Genomic DNA, 20,294 nt, shown 5'->3' with positions numbered 1-20,294 from the left:
TGATTGGCTGCGTTCATACAATTTGTCGTATGCAAATAGAGCATGTACTTTTTTTGTACCACTCGCGTACAACAAGTGGCATACCATGTGTTGTATGCAACAAATTGTATAAAACTAGTTGTAAAGTGTGAACGTCCGATAACATTCCTTCCAGAAAGTTTTATGTTAGATTGTTATGTATCATAATTTTCAGAGAACGCGACATGCAGCATAACCGTTGACACCTGCCCAGTTCTCCTGCATGGGAAGATATCACTGACAGTTACCATCCAGAACTACTATTGCTCTGTAGCTTCCAACGTTTCACTCCTTGTCGGGAGCATTCGGGAGACACTGTCTACAGCTCTACATGTGACTTGCCCTACAAATATCACCTCTACCAAAGAAATCAATATGACAAAAGCACACTTTGGGAATGTACAACTGGAATTAATCTGCAAAGGGAAAGAGACTATTTTCTGTGAAGGCATTACATCTTTCCCTGGCCGTAAGTACAGAGTGAATAAGTAAGTGAGTTTGATTTTACGCCGCTTTTAACAATAGTCCAGCAATATCACGGCGGGGGACACCAGAAATGGGCTTCACTCTACCGCCCCATAGGTACAGACTGACCATCTGCCGGTCCAACATTCTTACACGATTGTTTGTTCTGATTCATAAGTTATAATAGTTTTAATATCTATCGTCTAAGAGAAAGTCCCGAGACGTGTAATTCAGAGAGAATGCTTACAGTTCAATACAATTTGGTCACACACATATTGCACGTGCTACATTCATTTCATTAACATGCAGGCCAGGGGTCCGTCATCTCCAGAAAATCACATGTATTTCTCTCTAATACACGTTTAATATGACCTGGCGTGTTATGTGCGTTTCCTTATTCGTGATTAAGGTAATAAACGGAATATTTTACCTAGTTCCAGATACTCCTCCAACTCCTCCAAAGTGTCCCTTGCCTCAAGACAATCGGGAACAGATCGCCATTGCAGTCGTGGGTACCTTCTTCGTCACCAGCTTCCTATGCATTCTTCTGGGGGTTATCGTGTTCAAAAGAGAGGTAAATGAAAAGTTGTTCATCTCTTGTTGACACATCTCATTGGCTAGTCACCGTCTTGTAAAACAATACTACCAATCGGCTGCTCTGCCAGTACAGACATCATGCCATAAAGTCTGATGTGACGTCACTTGCTTGTTACGTCATACGTGTCCCTGTCAGTCACAGGATAGATCTAATTGTCCTACACCTCGACGTCATTGTGTACAAGCCCACACAGCTCGTCAGAGACACCTATCTATAAAGCCTCTTGATCATCACCACATGTGCATTGTAACAGTAACGGTCCTGGCCATACACCGCGTGTTAGTGGCTCAAGCATAATTAATAATTAATGATGCGTTTTCATTAATGTAACTTCAGTGCAGTGAACTGTTTTTTGATGTAGTGTGATTTAATGCATCCCGTTCTTCTTTCAGGAATTGAGGGATTTCATTGGAAGGTAAGACAAGTTTCAAAATGTCGTGTTGGTGCAATTTGTATGTCAAACCTCACGTGTTATTTTCCCCCAAAGTTGGCGGGGGATATAGAAACGGGCTCCTTTCGTCCGTACGTCCGTCTTTACGTCCGACTGTCACGTTTCGTCTCCGGAGCATAACTCAGAAACCGTTCAATATTTTTTCATGAAACTTTGCAGGTTTGTCAGGTACATGCTGAACTGGAGGCCTTTTGCTATTTATAAATTTTAGAATTTTTTATTCTTTTACGTTTCCATGGCAGCAAGATGGACTCAGGTTCCAAACTCTTCTTTATTTTACAATTTCCATGAGAAGTTCCACCTCGGTTAAAAAAAGTTAGGGTTTGTTTAGATTTAATTAAGTCATAAATTCTGCAACAGGGGCGGGGGATATGGCCACGTTAGTGGCAAACTGTTGTTTTAATATCAATCATTCCTTGTTCCAAATGTTATAGAGCTAGATTCATGTAACAAATGTTATATTTTGGGACCTCACTTTCACCGTAAAGTACAGATTCTCCTACTTTTGGGGGTTGAGTCTCATGGGGGTTTTCGAACCCACGCTGAAAGCACACAAGGCAGCGATCTAACCCACTCAGCCACCGAGGCTTCTACAAAAATGGTAGTCTAGATATTGTTCTTTGTGTACCCCTCTGACAAGTGTAAAATGGTACGGCTCCCATGGCCGAAAGATATGAACACACAAATGCCACGTCGATATAGATTGGTATAAAAGCAGAACATGTTCGCTTCGTTGTACCCAGAAGTTACCGAATACAGATTAATAGTCGCGAGTGTGTAGGATATTATTACCTCATATTACCCGTGTTTAGAGTGGAATTTGATGTCCACTGGTTGGTACACCCTTCCGTAGCAGGATGATGCACGGACAACATCCTTGATGAGTCCTGAGCGCATCAGTAACGTTGATGCAATGCGTTGTCAAGCAAAATATCGCCGTCAGTTGGACTTCTATTTTTAATTTGAATGAATACACATATGTGTCCGAGAATGCCCGAAATTATCCGATTAGTGACGCACGTGGAGCCTGTTCGAGGCCGTGCGCAACTAAACGTAAACTCATTTAAGTTCTTTTTTCGGAGCTTGATGACGATGTTCTTCTTCAAAGGTCATGGGTATTAAGTGCTTAATCTCCTTTCACAATGCCATGTGTAGCGCTTTTGGCGAATGCCATGAGAAGGCCAACATTAACAGGTACAAGACGCTAACTTGAATAAAAACATATTTATTTGGCTTTATCAGAGTATTTCTCAAGCATGAAAATGTGGTGCGTTTTCGCGATTTGGCCGCAGACAGGGGGAATGAATCCCGTCTCGTGACCGAGTTTCTAGTAGCCTTAGACATTGGTGGAAAACGGGAATCACCAAAATAAATTGTAAAGAATGAAATAATAAAGTATATACTATGTAAATGATAATTGCGTAAATTAAGGTATGATGTCAAAGGTCAAGGTCAGCGTTAAGCATTTATTGTTAATTGCGTGCGTACTTTCATTTGTTTCGAGTCATTAAAATGGTGTAAGTATGTTTAGTCAGTGGATTACCCTCTTTTCATATCGATATTGGACCATGTTACACATGCAAATCAGAAACGTTCAGAAACAGACCGATGTTCATTTCAATTTATAGTGGTTTGACGTTTTACTGTTGAATTAAGCATGCGTTTCGGGAGGGGACGGGACGGGAAGTGTCACCATTGGGCCGGACTTACACGTTATTTGAAATAAACATGTAGAAAGGTGGCAGGAGGCAGATTCAGTTAAAATCAAACGAATTTCTAGTGACCACATTGTTGTCACAGACTGCGCCTCTAGAGAACATTACCTTTGACATTGTGACATATGATTCCTTTTGTTATTAAGGGTACTGATTGACCTGTTCGAATATAAACTCACGTGCAAAAGGGACTTCTCCAAACATTTTTCAACTAACAAACAACACAAACACAAACACGAATAGATAATGACGTTGTATATGAATAACAAAAAGGTATGTAAAGCATGTGTGACAGAAGTAAAAAGAACATGTTAAATGGAACAGCTGTAGAGTCAATGTTATCACAAGGGGTCGATTGTCCAGTATTCGAGCACAAGCCAAAGCGGCAAATCACAAAAACACAGAGGTTGAAATTGGAATGCAGACTTTCAATACCGCGTATGTCCACCCCTAGGGTCGATACATGCCAGAACACGTCGTCGGGGCGAGTGTGTAAGTCTTCTGATCACGTGATTGGGGATCTGACGCCATTCTCTCTGCAGTGCCTGAGCCAGTGCATTTCTTGTCAACGGAGGGTGTGGCAGTTGTCGACGTCCAAGATGGTCCCACAAGTGTTCTATCGGAGACATGTCTGGGAATCTTGGTGGCCAAGGCAGGACGGGCACGTTGTTGGCGTTGAGAAAGGCCGTTGTGACAGCTGCGGTGTGTGGTGTGGTATTGTCTTGCTGAAACAAGGTTCCTGGATTTTACTGGAGGAAAGGCAGGACATGGGGCTGCAGAAATTCATCAAAATACCGACGGGCTGTCAGGTTGCCATCGATTATCATGAGGTCGGTCTTGGTGTTCCTACAAATGCCTACCCAAACCATCACACTCCCTCCGCCATATGGTTCCGTTTCCTGAACGCAACAACGTGCCGTCCGTTCCCCACGCCGGCGGTAGACACGTCTTCGGCCGTCAGCTCTGTTCAACTGGAACCTACTCTCATCGCTGAAAAGGACTCTTTGCCAGTTTCGTTGCTGCCACTGACGAACACGTCTTGTCGATGCCAATCTTCGACGTTGATATTCCAGCGTTAACGTCATGCCCTTGAACGGTCTGTAGGCTCTGATTCCTCGCTCACGGAGTCGTCTCCTGCTGACACGATGACCAAGGCTATACGCTGATGATGCCGTCACAGTGAGGAATCTGTTCCTTAAATGAAGCGTACGAAGATAACGGTCTTCTCGTGGTGTAGTGACTTTAGGTCGACCGCTCCTTGGCCTGTCTGCTGTCCTGCCAGTTTGTCTGTAACGTGTGACTTGTCTGCCAATCGTTTTTTTTGCGCTGCCCATGATTCTTGCAACATGGTCGTGAGTTGCCCCCATCTCCAACATTCCAATCGCTCTTTGTCTCTGTTCCACAGTTAATCTAGGCATGTTCTGAGGGTTTTTCAGACGCTGATGATTGCAAAGAACAGTTTCAAACGGATTTTATAACCGATCTTCATACGGGTGATTTCCAGCACGTGCAGGGAATTTCTTTGAATAAAGTCATTTTAACCCGCTTCTAACATGCAGCACGTGAATTTCCTTGAGATATCATGCATTGGTGTGTTTTGGCAATGTGTTCCGAACTGTTTTTGATGTTGTGACTATATTCAACAATTATAATATAATTCTAAGTTTGGGGACGTTTCTTTTGCACGTGAGTGTATCTCGTTTGCGTCCTGAGACAATTTCGTTATTTGCTGCAGAGATTCATATCATGATTCATTTAAACGTTTATTTCCAGAACCTTAGGGAGTGATCGGAACAATGAGCCTTGATATAAGAACATGTATGACCGGTTTTGTGATCAGTTTGACCCTCTGGATGCTGAGTTATTTTTCTAACGCACATTTTCATATGATCTGAAAAGTTAACATTGAGCGATTGGTCTACCTCCGACAATGCATTTATGCAGGGATGTACATTATTATATTTCCTATATGATGGCGTAGATTTAAATGCAAATATCAAACCGGTTTAAAAAGAGACAGAGCTAAGTTTTGTCCGAGTTTTGAAAAAAATAACCCCAACAAATCTCACCGCTTTTCGTCGTATACCGATGACATTACAATGCGGCTTTACGGAAACCATGAGTTAACAAGCTAGTGCCATATTAATAAACGACATAATGATATATCAAATGAATTTCCATGCGTATGTATAACGTTATATATTCGAAACGAAACATAGCTTGCCATATATGAAGAAAATCGGTTTTTTACCCATGACGTTAAAAGGCGACAATAGACAATCACACCAACAGAGGGCATAACTCCGCTACGTTTAGACTCAGTCCATCTCAGCTCACATGGAATGTGCTGTGGATAACGAGGAACTGAATTATTCCAGCGCAAATTTGGACATTGAAACCGTATACGTTTTCGTACAATCACAAATCATAGGAAATGTTACTATATAAGAAAGGGAACCGTGGAGATCCGGGGTAGAATAGATCTTCAGCAACCCATGCTTGCCGTAAAAGGCGACTATGTTTGTCGTAAGAGGCGACTAACGGGATCGGGTGGTCACGCTCGCCGACTTGGTTGATGCATGTCATCGATCCCAATTGAGTGGATCAATGCTCATGCTCATGTCAACCACTGGATTGTCTGTTCCAGACTCGATTATTTACAGACCGTCGTCAAACAGCTGGAATATTTCTGAGTGCGGCGTTGAACAAACAAACATTAGAACGGACGTAATAGCGAAATGTATGACGCTATCTGACCGGTAGAACTAGGCTTAAACCTCCGCATTCACCAGCTCGTGGAAATTGAATTTGCTATTGTTGCACCATAATTAAGGGAGTGCCGGTGTCACGAAATATATTTGCCCCCAGAATAAAATCCCCCCCCCCCCCCCCCCGGCGAATTTATACCGGTAAAGTTCCGCCCCTCTCGAAATAAACTCTTCCCCACCCTACGAAATAAAATCTCCCAACAGAATATTTCCCCCCCCCCGGTCGTTTTATAAATACTTTTGTTTGGCTTGTGTTGGGTCCGACTTGGCCCGGACTGTCAAAATCCACTTTAAACACACAGATGTATCACCAATGTGTTTACATCTATAGACAAGCCAAACACTTCTGATAGTGACGATGTTGAGAATGTGGAGTGGAAAGGGCTTCACTTTGAGCACTGTGTTTTCTTTGACTACCGCAATATGAGACAATAAAGTGGTATATAGGTAGATATAATACTAGTCGTTAGATATAAAGAATGTTTAGTAACTATAGAAGTTCTAGGACAGTTATTAACACGTGTCACGTCAGCCCTATGACATTCGCGATTGTCCACTTCCAGAAAACATCCTGTGTTGGATTAACATGAATTAGTAAAGGTTAATTAGGGATGCCCAACACGTTAATTAATGAAAGACGAATAGTCAAAACACTGTCATTTCCTGCCCAGGACATCACACCCCTACACGCTAAGGTCGGTGAGAAACATTCTCATCAAAGAAAACACACAGTCAAGACACTGACTTTTCTACGAGGACTCACGGAATATTTTCTCCCCTGAACTATATATATAGACTTGTCATGCAGTTCAACAATTGTAATTGTTTAAAAATGCTTTTGCTATGTGGTGTCTTTTTGGTTTATTTTGATGGAGAATATCAGCTTCTGAACAACTTTTACTTGCGTGCATGGCTGTTGGCATGCATAAATTTAAGTGAGTCAGTTTCGGGTTCAGTGGATTTCTTGTTTTTGTAAGCAAAAGCAGTATTTAGGCATTTCACTGGATCCTAAACTTAAAACGGTACTAACTAGAGGTATTAAAATTAAAATGCCAATTAAGGGAATGTAAGTGGTACAAAAGTGTTCTCCTATTTGTAGATTCTCAAGGGTTAGCTACCAATCAAACCCTAGAATATTTTCTCCCTCCGATTATTTATACAGACTTGTCATGCAGTTCAATAATTTTAGGTTTATTAAATGCCTATGCTATGCAGTGTCTGTGTGTTATTTTGTGATAGACCTAAATACTAGATAAGATAGTGTATGTGGTAAGAATGCGTTCAGCTGTTTGTAGATTCCCGTCGTCCAGCTACAAATCCTGTGATGTATTAATCGTTGAAGAATTTTGAACTGAAGAGTCCGAAAGTTTACATCTAAAATTTTGGAATTGAATACAGTGATAAAGTCTTATATCAATATGTATATATATGATATTTCTTATGAAATATCGCGTAATAGTGTAATTTGCATGCTTTACCATTCATTGTACCTTTCTAAACCATGTGAATGTTGTAATATCAGTCAATCGGGTTGGAAAACAGCCCAATCCTCGCTCTATAAAGGACTATGTCAATCATTTTGCAAGTTGAAATGACCCCTGATACCTCTATAAATACCGCGCACAATGGAAACTCAGCTTTTACATAAGCCAGTAAAGCTTGTTTGTCAATCCCCATTCATATACTTATATATAAAAATCTGTTGAAACAAAATACATTGTAAAGCCTGGTTTGTTTGCATTAAAATCAAAACAAAGGAATCTGTAATTAAAATGTGTAAGGTGTAAAAAGTCTTTACATAAAAGAGCAAAATACATGGGGGAGAGTAAATACATAATTCTATATAATTTTCCTGAATGGTGTACATTTGAAAAAAGAAGATAATCCAAGCATATTCGATATAACCGTGTTTAAAGAATTTATATCAGTCATATATTTCTAACTTAGATCACCCGTATGTAACCCAGGTAAAGCATGCATATGGGGGAACATTGTAATGTTGGTACAGTTTATCGTGTCTTCGTGCTTTAGCATTACACATTGGCTTTTCATATTCCTCAAGGTTTTAATGTTTATTTGTTTATGTATTTTTTTTATTTATTGTTTTCTCTCCTTTATCATTTCTGGGTTATATATTTATCTAAATATACATTTAGTTACTTGTAGGTGTGGGGTTGTTTAACAGAAACCTGGTTGCACCAGGATATTCTAGCCACTGATATTACACTGATACCATTTTCAAATCGTAGCCTGTATTAAGGAATATATTTTAGATCTAAAATCAGAGTATAACGGACAGCCTGAGCTGGAGGCGCGCGTGGATATGTTGACAGTTTTTACGTAGTTAGTGTTGAAACCGAATGTTTGCGAGGATTAATAAGATTTCTGAATTCAGTTACAACAGTAACCGTACATGTATTTGTCACATTAAGTCATTTCATTCAAATTTGTTTGGTATGATATATGTATTATAATTATTTTAGGATGGAAGGTACAGTTACCAAATAAAATATGCTGAAATATCAATTCATAATGACCATATTTCATAATCTATTTTTTAAAGTAACCCTCCTTACATTAAAGATACCTATTTAAAGAATATAGAACTTAAAGATATTGCAACAAACCGAATAATCAGGGTGGGGGGGAGACTTTATACTGAGAGGGGCGCGAAATATATCCGCCTGGGGGAGATTTTATTTCAGAACAGATTCTCCGGGGTAGAATCTGTACCGGTATAGGGAGAATTTGAACGGGGGAGAGTTTATACCGGGACACCGGCCTTATTTCCAAAATTTATGATTTATTGAAAATTTGAATGTTTTAGTAACGGCTTGTTTTATGTCTTTGGCGAAGTCGGAGGAAGACGACATTGTTATATATTTATAAAACAGAAAGTTTTTAGGCACATAAGATAAAACAATTAGGTCGATAGTGCATAGTGTCGATCTATTTTACTTCAATCACATACTCAAAGAATAGTTCCCCGCCGTGATATTGCTGGAATATTGCTAAAAGCGGCGTAAAACCACACTCACTCACTCACTCAAAGAATAGTTCAAAACATACAGATATAAGTTTAATATTAGATGTGTATATGCCCATTAATATGTGGATATTTCCCTTCATCTTTGAATTTACCGAATCTTTGCAATGGATATATTTGTAATTATATTATTCGTGCTTCGCTACTCTTCCCAGGTATATTCTCAAGATATTGATCCATTTCATGCAATGAATAGACGAATTGATATATCAATATAAGAGAAACTGCTTCACATTGTAGAATCTGAATGTTGCTGCCTCCGGTGGGCTCACGCATTTCTGTCTGATAGTGATTCATAGACTTGCTAATGATATAGTAAAAATCGTACAATCGAAATGTCTTATGAATATGGAAAGGGTTTTGTCGCTCCGATTTTCGTTATCAAAGAATAATGGTTTCATAGCACAGCGATTTCACACCTAATATATTTCTCTTTATTCCATCTATATTAATTGTATTAGTGACAAAGACATTTGTATATTTGATGCTCAACTGTATGAGGAATTCAGGGATGTGTGTGTTGCAGTTGAGTGTGAAATATATGTGTAATAGGCCTATCATAGTCGGCATGCGGGAAACGTGGTTTTGTAAACACTTTCCAATATGGAGGAAAGTTTACTTCAGCGTTTGTGTTGACGTATTTCCTAAAACATCGTAACAAATTCTAGGGTTTTCGGCGACGTTTAGGAATGAACGTTTTGGAATTCTCCTGTGAATACTCGATATTTAGATTTAGAAAAATACATGAAACATAACGCTGTGAATGGTGATTGAGTAAACTATCAAAAGTAGCGATAGTAGTCGGTTTTCAGTAATTTTGTTCTTCCTAAAATGATGATGTCACAGGATAAAGAAATTTCCGTAGAATCCAAAACTGTGTGGTATATGTCTGTGTGCGTGATAAAGTGTCATTTTTTTCAACTTCAAAAATTAACGTGTGTGCATATATAAACCCATGTGTATATATATTAATGTGTGTGTATATAATTACCCTTGTGTATACACATTAATGTATGTGTATATATATACCCATGTGTATATACATTAATGTGTGTGTATATATATACCAATGTGTATATACATTAATGTGTGTGTGTATATATATACACCCATGTATATACACATTAACGTGTGTGCATATATATATATACCAATGTGTATACACATTAACATGTGTGCATATATATACCAATGTGTATACACATTAACGTGTGTCCATATATATACCAATGTGTATACACATTAACATGTGTCCATATATATACCAATGTGTATACACATTAACATGTGTGCATATACATGTTGTATGTACCAATGTGTATACACATTAACGTATGTCCATATATATACCAATGTGTATACACGTTAACGTTTGTACATTTATATACCAATATGTATACACATTAACGTGTGTGCATATATATACAAATGTGTATACACATTAACGTGTGTGCATATATATACCAATGTGTATACACATTAACGTGTGTGCATATATATATACCAATGTGTATACACATTAACGTGTGTGCATATATATACCAATGTGTATACACATTAACGTGTGTGCATATATATACCAATGTGTATACACATTAACGTGTGTGGATATATATACCAATGTCTATACACATTAACGTGTGTGCATGTATACCAATGTGTCGTGTTGCACTAGCCCAGTTTCGCTGTAGCTCCCACACTCTCCACATTGAGACAGGTAGATACGTTAATACTCCACGAGAGCAGAGATTGTGCAATAGTTGCAATCAAAGATATGTCGAGAATGAATATCATTTTTTATTAATTTGTAACGCTTATGATGAACTTCGTCTTCAGTATTTACCACAGAAGTATTTTGTACATCCTACTCTTGCTAAATTCAATATGCTTATGGCGGTAAGCACTGAAACTGTTATTAGAAATATTCCAACTTGTATATACGTATATACCATGCCATGAATGTTAGACTCCAAACACTAAGCCTATAAATGTTAATGATGGACCAAATATTGTACCATGGGCCGTTGGCCTACACATGTACATGAATAAAGAATTGGTATATACACATTAACGTGTGTGCATATATATATATACCAATGTGTATACACATTAACGTGTGTGTATACATACCCACGTGTATACACATTAACGAGTGTAGTTATATATACCAATTTGTATGCACATTAAAGTGTGTGTATATATATATACCCATCGGTATACACAGTAACGTGTATACAAATATATACCAATATGTATACACATTAACGCGGAAGTACATTTATAACTCCTGACAACGAGAAATGCCCTGAGCGTATGTATGCTCTGATTGTTCTACAGTAACTATGTTCGTTGTTTGCTTACAATTGATAGATTTAAATAATTTCGACATTAATTTCAGAATATCCTACAGTTAACAAGGAACTAGATTTTGTCTCTTACTTCTTACTAATAAGCCAAGGGTATCAGTTCAAATCTATAGTTTCGTGCCCAAACTCAAACGTTTCACTGTCCACCTTCTAAGCTTTTGCACTGCTACTCGTCGATTCACCAGTGTCTTTACAATTGGGTACCTGGGTATGCACTTAGAAGGTCCGGGTAGAATAGGTCTTCAGCAATCCATGCTTGAACGTAAAGGCTATTATGCTTGTCGTAAGAGGCGACTCACAGGATGGGGTGGTCAGGCTGGCTGACTTGGTTAATGCATGCCATCGTATCCCAATTGCGTGGATCGATGCTCATGATGTCAAACACTTGATTGTCTGGTCCAAACTCGATTATTTACAGACCGCCGCCATATAGCTGGAGTATTGCTGAGTGCGGCGTTAAACAATAAGCAAGCAAACAAACAAACTGAACAACAATTTTCAATTGAAACAATCAGACTGACTAATCACCGGGCTTGTGACATAATATATGAATGCACATCTTCCAAGGAAACTTGCAAAGCTAAGGTACCGTTTGTGAAAGATATTTTTGACGACGTAATAAAGATTGACGTAATAGGATAAGAGGTAATCTCACGTATGTGCTTCTGGATGGAATGTATCCTGTATACGGAATAAACACTTTGTATTTATCTCGCCAAGGTTTGCTAAAAAGCTAAAATCAATACAAAGAGTGTTCTTAATACAGGAAATTTATCATCCAAACCAACACTCGCGTGATAACCTCTGTGCATCGTGGTGAATACCGTTCAACTATTTTACATCAAACCAGTCAAGGCACCTATTGGATAAAAATCACGGCTGAGGGACATAAAATTGTACAGCTCTAACGTGTGGTAACCTTACCAATATTTCTCACTGTTTATAGCCTGTAAATATGAGGGGACATTGATATATATATGTGTGTGTGTGTGTGTATATATGTTTGATTATTGTGCTATTTGATTATTTAATTACATAATCTTGATGTTTTGAGAATCTTCGGATTTATCTGGAGGAAATAAAGACATTCATTCATTCATAGACAAGACTGCACAGCTACTTGTGGAAGCTTAGAGCACTCCCGACACCCCACCCCGCACCCCAAGCCACACATAGACAAGACTGCACAGCTACTTGTGGAAGCTTAGAGCACTCCCAACACCCCACCCCGCACCCCAAGCCACACATAGACAAGACTGCACAGCTACTTGTGAAGCTTAGAGCACTGCCGACACCCCACCCCGCACCCCAAGCCACACATAGACAAGACTGTACAGCTACGAGTGGAAGCTTAGAGCACTCCCGACACCCCACCCCGCACCCCAAGCCACACATAGACAAGACTGCACAGCTACGAGTGGAAGCTTAGAGCACTTCCAAGATACCGTACCCAAGCCACACATAGACAAGACTGTACAGTTACTGGTGGAAGCTTAGAGCACTCCCAACACCTCACCCCGCACCCCAAGCCACACATAGACAAGACTGCACAGCTACGAGTGGAAGCTTAGAGCACTTCCCCAAGATACCGCACCCCAAGCCACAAATAGACAAGACTGTACAGTTACTGGTGGAAGCTTAGAGCACTCCCAACACCTCACCCCGCACCCCAAGCCACACATAGACAAGACTGCACAGCTACTTGTGGAAGCTTAGAGCACTCCCGACACCCCACCCCGCACCCCAAGCCACACATAGACAAGACTGCACAGCTACTTGTGGAAGCTTAGAGCACTCCCAACACCCCATCCCGCACCCCAAGCCACACATAGACAAGACTGTACAGCTACGAGTGGAAGCTTAGAGCACTGCCGACATCCCACCCCGCACCCCAAGCCACAAATAGACAAGACTGCACAGCTACTTGTGGAAGCTTAGAGCACTCCCAACACCCCATCCCGCACCCCAAGCCACACATAGACAAGACTGTACAGCTACGAGTGGAAGCTTAGAGCACTCCCAACACCCCACCCCGCACCCCAAGCCACTGATAGACAAGACTGCACAGCTACTTGTGGAAGCTAAGAGCACTCCCAACACCCCACCACGCACCCCAAGCCACACATAGACAAGACTGTACAGCTACGAGTGGAAGCTTAGAGCACCCCCAACACCCCACCCCGCACCCCAAGCCACACATAGACAAGACTGTACAGCTACTTGTGGAAGCTTAGAGCACTCCCAACACCCACACCCCACCCCGCACCCAAGCCACACATAGACAAGACTGTACAGCTACTCGTGGAAGCTAAGAGCACTCACACCCCTCACCCCCAACCACACATAAACATAATTGTACAGCTACTTGTTGAACCATAGAGCAAATCTCCGAAACTTAAAAATAGAATAAGATGACCATGTATTTGAAGAGATAAAATAATTAAGTGTTTTTTAGAAAGTGTCAAGCTTAATTTAACTTGAGGAAATGTAAGAAACGATAAAATATACTATTCTTTTCGAAACGTAATGTGAACATTCAGTTGCATATCCTTGTGAAGATTGTATGTCGCATAATGTATACCTCTACGTCCTGATAAATCCAGTCACAGGAACTCACATGACACTGTCATCCTTCCGCCCTGATTCATTTCTATATTTGTTATCGAAGCAAGTCCTCTGTGCTACTAGAACATGGGGTACACAGGAATTTATAATTTTCATATTCATTAGCAATTGTATTATGGTTTGGTTCACTCTTATTTTGTGAGTAGTACATTGTTATTCTTTAGTTACCAGACGATTATCAAGTCATATTAATACCTTTGAATAATAATTTACATATGCTTCACTGCAGTGCGACAAAATGACACAATGAGTGAGTGGGTGTAATTTGTTTTATCGCCACACAATATTCCAGCTATATCATAGCGGCCTGTAAATAGTCTAAACCGGACTAGTCAACGTAGTGTGATGATATGCAATTACCAATGCCTACCAGCCGTCTCACTGGACATTCGAAGGAACGACGTACACATTCTTACAGGAACACCCCGTCAGTGGTGTCACTTTGTACAAAAGTGACCCCAATTGAGTGAGTGAGTGAGTTGGGTTTAACGCCCCCTTTAACAGTATTCCAGTTATATCACGGCGTGTCAGCTGAATGTGGGAGGAAAGCCCAAAGTGATGCAGGTCTTAGACGTTTACCACTTCGGTGAAACCCACGAGCACGGGTATAGTGCTGACAAACCTAGAAACGTAATCGGGGTGAACGGGGATTCGAACCAACAATCATAGGTTTCTGGCGTGCCGAAGGACTCAACTCTGCAGAGCGAATCATGGCGCCTTCGACGACTGGGCCACCCGTGCTCCCACGTGACACCAAAAGGCACTTAATTTAAAGGAACAGTTTGTGTTTCAATATGCTGTAGATTGTGTTGATTAAAGAGTGAAGTACAATAGCATGCGCTGAATACCTATTGGCCATGATTGTACAATGACTCCAACGAAGAGCGATGTTTACATGTACTATAGATGCGGGGTCTTAAAGCGCTGAATGAAAGATAGATGATTGAATAGCGTTGATGTCACTGAGAACTGATAATCCGCATTACAATAATTCCGCAATATTATACTCAAACTCACATGTGTTTTTTTTAAAGATTCCGCTATGAATGCATAACGCTGCGCTTTCAAATTGTTTCAGAATTCAGCCGGCAATGGCAAAGATGCTTGGCCCAACACCTGGGGCTCCCGAACAAACTGAGCAAGGCCATTCACAGGTCAATCCAGAAGTGAAAGTGTAAAGCTATATATTGTCTTTGAATGGTTCCAACTTATTAGTAATTCATTATATCTAGCTCTGATATACCTCATCACATGACAATAAATCACTAGCCATTTGGAATAATAGGTTACCAATCATGCACATTGTTTATAGAAACTTATGATATTGTAATAACCAGCGCTAGTTTTACACGTTGAAGATGATATGTACCTACCTAGCTACGCGAAATTCTAGCTTACCAATCATGCACATTGTCTATAGAGACGTATACTATTATGATAACCAGCGCTAATTTTACACGTTTAAGATGATATCTATCTACCTAGCTACGGGAAATAACAGCTAAGCAATCATGGATTGATTTATAATATTATAACAACCAGCGCTGCTATTCCATGTGAAAGATGGTAAGTACCCAATTAACCATGAGACATTATAGCTGTCCAATCATGGAAATAGTCTGGAGAGACATATTAATCTGTCTTATCAAACAGTGACTTCAAATACATAAGGATGCAGTTTTGCTTTGCATAAGATTGCCATTCTTTTTCAATGTAAAACCCCTCATCGACTTATCATCTTATTAATTATGTCAACAATTTGAATCTCAAAATTATGATTACATATACTATGGGGTTGTGCTTCAGTTCAAGATGTACATATAAACATATTAGTGAGTGAGTGAGTATGGTTTTACACCGCTTTTAGCAATATTCTATTATAATCACGGCGGGGTTGGGAATCGAACCCGGGGTCTTCGGCGTGAAGAGCGAACGCTTTAACCACCAAGCTACCCGACCGCACCTATAAACATATTAGATATCGTATTATGATCTATAATATTTCAGGGATAGGTAATTTCAACTGGTGTTAATTTTAATAGCTTATATTTGTGTTATCTTGCATTTAGAATGCTCAAACTGTCAATAGTGTGTAACATTCGGTTATGTCAATCAAGTAATGTTGATTACTGAAAATAAATATTATCCGTTCATATAATTGGTATACTGAAAATAATTAAATTATTGCATACTTTTCGATTATGAATAGCACAAGCAGAGCCTAAACAAAAAATTGTTTATGATATTTGTACAACAATTAGACACCATAAGGTTCAATACAGTCGTTCGCTGTGATCTAATTTTCGGACTATATGTTTATCAAATTGTATTGCGTCATCTACAGCTACCGTATCGTGCGGTAATACCTACTCTCGCGTATAGGATTTGATGTACACTTCACAGCTACATTATAATTATATTCATCAATATCCAGACTAATCTAAATGTTCATGAACATTTCCTGTGATCTCGAGCACCATCATGTAAACACAATTAATATTTGCCTTTGGCTCATGTTAATGATATTACACAACATTATTTGAAAGAATTTAACATTGAAATTAGAAAATATGCGTTTGTACAAGGATCGAGAGGAGGAGATGTCCAAGCGTATATTTTTTAAATAACATTTAACTGTGTTATATCATCAAATTAATTATTAATATTCGTGATTTAAAGAAATATTGCTTTTGTTTCTTAGAATCATAATAATCACGAACAGTTGGGAGTTTTTAAAGTTGATCTGTACATACAGTCGAACCTGCGTCAACGCCAATGCTATAGTGTTACCACCATTATACCTGAGCGGAAAAATCGATGCATATTTTCTATTCCAGAACACATTAGTAGTTGTGTCACATTGTAGTGTTGTAACGACAAATCCATGTCTTCTGGGACACCTGACCTAATTCAATCGTTATGGAGACTTCAGCGACTGCGAAAGCTTTCTTTGTACTTGTATCAGTATTTGTATCACCGTAATATAAAGAGTGTTTCAGATTTAATGCTCAACTTGCAAAAAATTCTTAAAGTTTCTTAGGAACGGTGTGACTAATGTTCCATGCATATGTATTTCATTTTTACGCTTCAGTTACCTCGATCGACGGATATCGTCACGGACAAAGCAACTCTCCGCGTAATATAGTTGGTTTGAATAAATGAAAAGAAGTAAAACACCACTTTTATTTTTATTAGTATTGTAGATATACATGTAGAATATTCAATTTATGCATTTATTTATATGTTTAATTTTTTTTGAATTATTATTATTATTAGTAGTAGTATTATTATTAGTATTATTATTAGTATTATTATAATAATATAAATATAAAATAATAATTATTATTATTATAAGCTTTTGTTTTGAAACACATATTATGTCAAATGTTTTTACCATAACTGCTTGTGCTTGTGACACAAAAAATAACCTCTCTCTCTCTCTCTCTCTCTCTCTCTCTCTCTCTCTCTCTCTCTCTCTCTCTCTCTCTCTCTCTCTCTCTCTCTCTCTCTCTCCTCTCTCTCTCTCTCTCTCTCTCCTCTCTCTCTCTCTCTCTCTCTCTCTCTCTCTCTGTTTATATGTTTCTGATTATCGTTAGACCGCATCCGTGGTCCAGTGGAAAGAGCGTTTTCCTGGACAGCGGGAGGTCGGGGTTTCAATACCCGGTCGCGTCATACCAAAACACATTAAAAGGTGGTACTTGACCCTGCATGGCGCTTGGTATAAGGGGGATAAAGGACTGGTCGACTCGGAGTCAGCAGACTGTGTCTGAGTGGGGTGCCCATGTTAAACTGCGACATGGCATACGACTGTACTCGTTACACATTAACTGTATTTTCCTATTTGATTTTAACCGCAAACCGTTGGAATAAATTCTAATTTTTCTGGATGTTTGCAGGACCAATATAACATGTTGTATGTTTAATGTCGTAATTATGTGATGTTCAAGTTTATATTGGTCATACATGTACCTATATGTAAGGACGTGATTATACGATGTTCAGTTGTCTATATAATATATTGTTTGCATGATATATTGTCAACAAGACTGTAGTACACTCAGTCATTATATAGATTAGTTGCCAGTAACGCCGACATAGAGAAACTCAACTTTTGTTAAGGTGTACTCTCTTCAACTGATAGATGTCATCTGTCAACATCGGCCTGTCACTCTGACTGGACAGCAGTGGCATATAATGCCAACATCAAGAGACATGTGACGTGATTGTGGTGAAATGTCATCTATAAACTTTAGTCCAAATTCAACCAGTGATGAGTAATGTATAAACAATTGTACAATGTCTATGTCCGTCATTGTACAAACATAACTAACCTTTACTTTTCCGGTTTCGAGATTGACCCATACAGCACATCCATGGGCATCGTTTTCTTTGAAATAAACACATATGCATATATGATGATTTGTCATGTTGTGTTATTTTAACCCAAACTAAAAGTGCATTATTCATCGATCCGATGGGGATTCTGGGTTAGTTTTGGTCCACAGCAGTCTGTGCTTGTCGTATGACGAGACTCAGTGGTTGGATGGTCAGGCGCGTTGACTTGGTTGATATCTTACCCTGAGGCGCGGATCGTTGTTCATAAAATCACTCATTGGTTTTTCTGGAATCGAGTATTGGCATTCCGATGTCGTATGGCTGTCATATTGCTCACCTTGAAGATCCGGGGTAGAATAGGTCTTCAGCAAACCATGCTTGCCGTAAAAGGCGACTATGCCTGTCGTAAGAGGCAACAAACGGGTGGTCAGGCTCGCTGACTTGGTTGAAGCATGTCGTCGATCCAAATTGCGTGGATCTTTTCTCATGATATCAATCACTGGATTGTCTGGTCCAGACTCGATTTATTTACCGACCGCCGTCATATAGCTGGAAAAGTGCGGCGTAAAACAACAAACCAACCAAAATCATATTGTTCGGGGCGACCTTGGATTACAAACAAACACACACACAAATATTACAACATCACGCAAACTGATCATTATATTAAATGTATGGTGTTTCTCCTTGGTTTCTCAACTGTGTTGAATGTATATAACATTTAAATCTCTAAATGCATCGGGTTGAGTGATAGTTTAGAAATTACATCAGTATAATTTTATCCGCAACAACACCCAATATTTATTTCATATTTCCCTTTATGTATATTCCTTTCATGTGAGGTTTCTATGTCCTGAACTACGCACGATCATAAGATCAGATCTATTTAAAGCTGGTCACATGTTTCATACATGAACTACAAACACATTTTCAAACGCTAACAACATTAATCCCCGAGAGAGTATTTGAAATGCTAATGTCAGAATCCAAACGAAAGCATTTAACAGAAGGTAACGCTGTTTCAAAAGAGGCAATACAACATCTTTGACGTGAAAATCGAAATACTTTCACGCTACACAATGAACTGAAACTTTGTTATTCAGTCGAAACGACCAAATGAAATGTCATATTTCCAAATAGGTTGGAATGGGTATGACACGACGCAATACAGTACCGACGAGCTATTTCACGTTAAAACATACACTCAAATGATAGACGTCACCATCCGGTATAAAATCAATAACGACACCTAGTTTCACGAGCGCGGGATACACCCTGGAAACTGTTCGTATAATTGTATTGCATAAGGACGAAATGTATCAGAAATCCCGCGAGACTTCCTCCATTAGATATGTACGAGTTACCTCCAATGATAAACAAGAAAGAAGGTACTGTTCATTGAATACAATTACTATTGCAGTACCACTCACGTGACAATTGCTCCACGCAACAACTGTCTGTGTTCTGCATACTATCAACGGTCTTGCATAGGACGTTTGTTGTCAATACTTGGTATATATTGCATGACCCTCACATTGTCAAGAGTATATATTTCATGACCCCTCACATTGTCAAGAGTATATATGTTATGACCCCTCGCATTGTCAAGAGTATATATGTCAGAGGCATGGTGCTGCAAACCAAACATCACAGTCTAGGCTCCGATGGAATCATAAGCACTGCCAAAGGTCGCAACACTACAGTGAGTGAGTGAGTGAGTGAGTTGAATTTTAAGTCACATCGGCAATATTGCAGCCATATCGTGACTATCAATAGTTAAACATAATACATATATTGAAATTTGTATAAAAACCTGTCAACGAAGGACAGTAAAATTACTAGATTCATCACAGAAAAAGATATAAAACTAGTATTGAATTATAAAAGAGAATAGCACTATACATAAC

General features: G+C 39.2%; 1 protein-coding gene across 2 annotated transcripts in view; it reads left to right on the top strand.

The window, feature by feature from the left end:
* LOC139458168 (uncharacterized) overlaps positions 1-16,266 on the top strand; it is a 37,018-nt gene extending 20,752 nt beyond the window's left edge. Inside the window, exons 4-7 of one of the 2 annotated variants that reach the window (XM_071239502.1) lie at positions 194-487; positions 924-1,057; positions 1,474-1,496; positions 15,131-16,266. In XM_071239502.1, the coding sequence (XP_071095603.1) occupies positions 194-487; positions 924-1,057; positions 1,474-1,496; positions 15,131-15,230 (551 nt within the window). In that variant the 3' untranslated portion in view covers positions 15,231-16,266. Of the gene's footprint in view, positions 1-193; positions 488-917; positions 1,058-1,473; positions 1,497-15,130 lie in introns of both variants that reach the window. The other variant, XM_071239500.1, reaches the window with a different exon arrangement.
* Positions 16,267-20,294: the final 4,028 nt, after the last annotated feature.

This window comes from Haliotis cracherodii, unplaced genomic scaffold (assembly GCF_022045235.1).
Source record: "Haliotis cracherodii isolate W230 unplaced genomic scaffold, xgHalCrac1.p SCAF_12, whole genome shotgun sequence".
NCBI classification, from domain to species: domain Eukaryota; kingdom Metazoa; phylum Mollusca; class Gastropoda; order Lepetellida; family Haliotidae; genus Haliotis; species Haliotis cracherodii.
The sequence above is the reverse complement of the archived record's forward strand: the minus strand, read 5'-3'. Positions and strand labels throughout refer to the sequence as shown.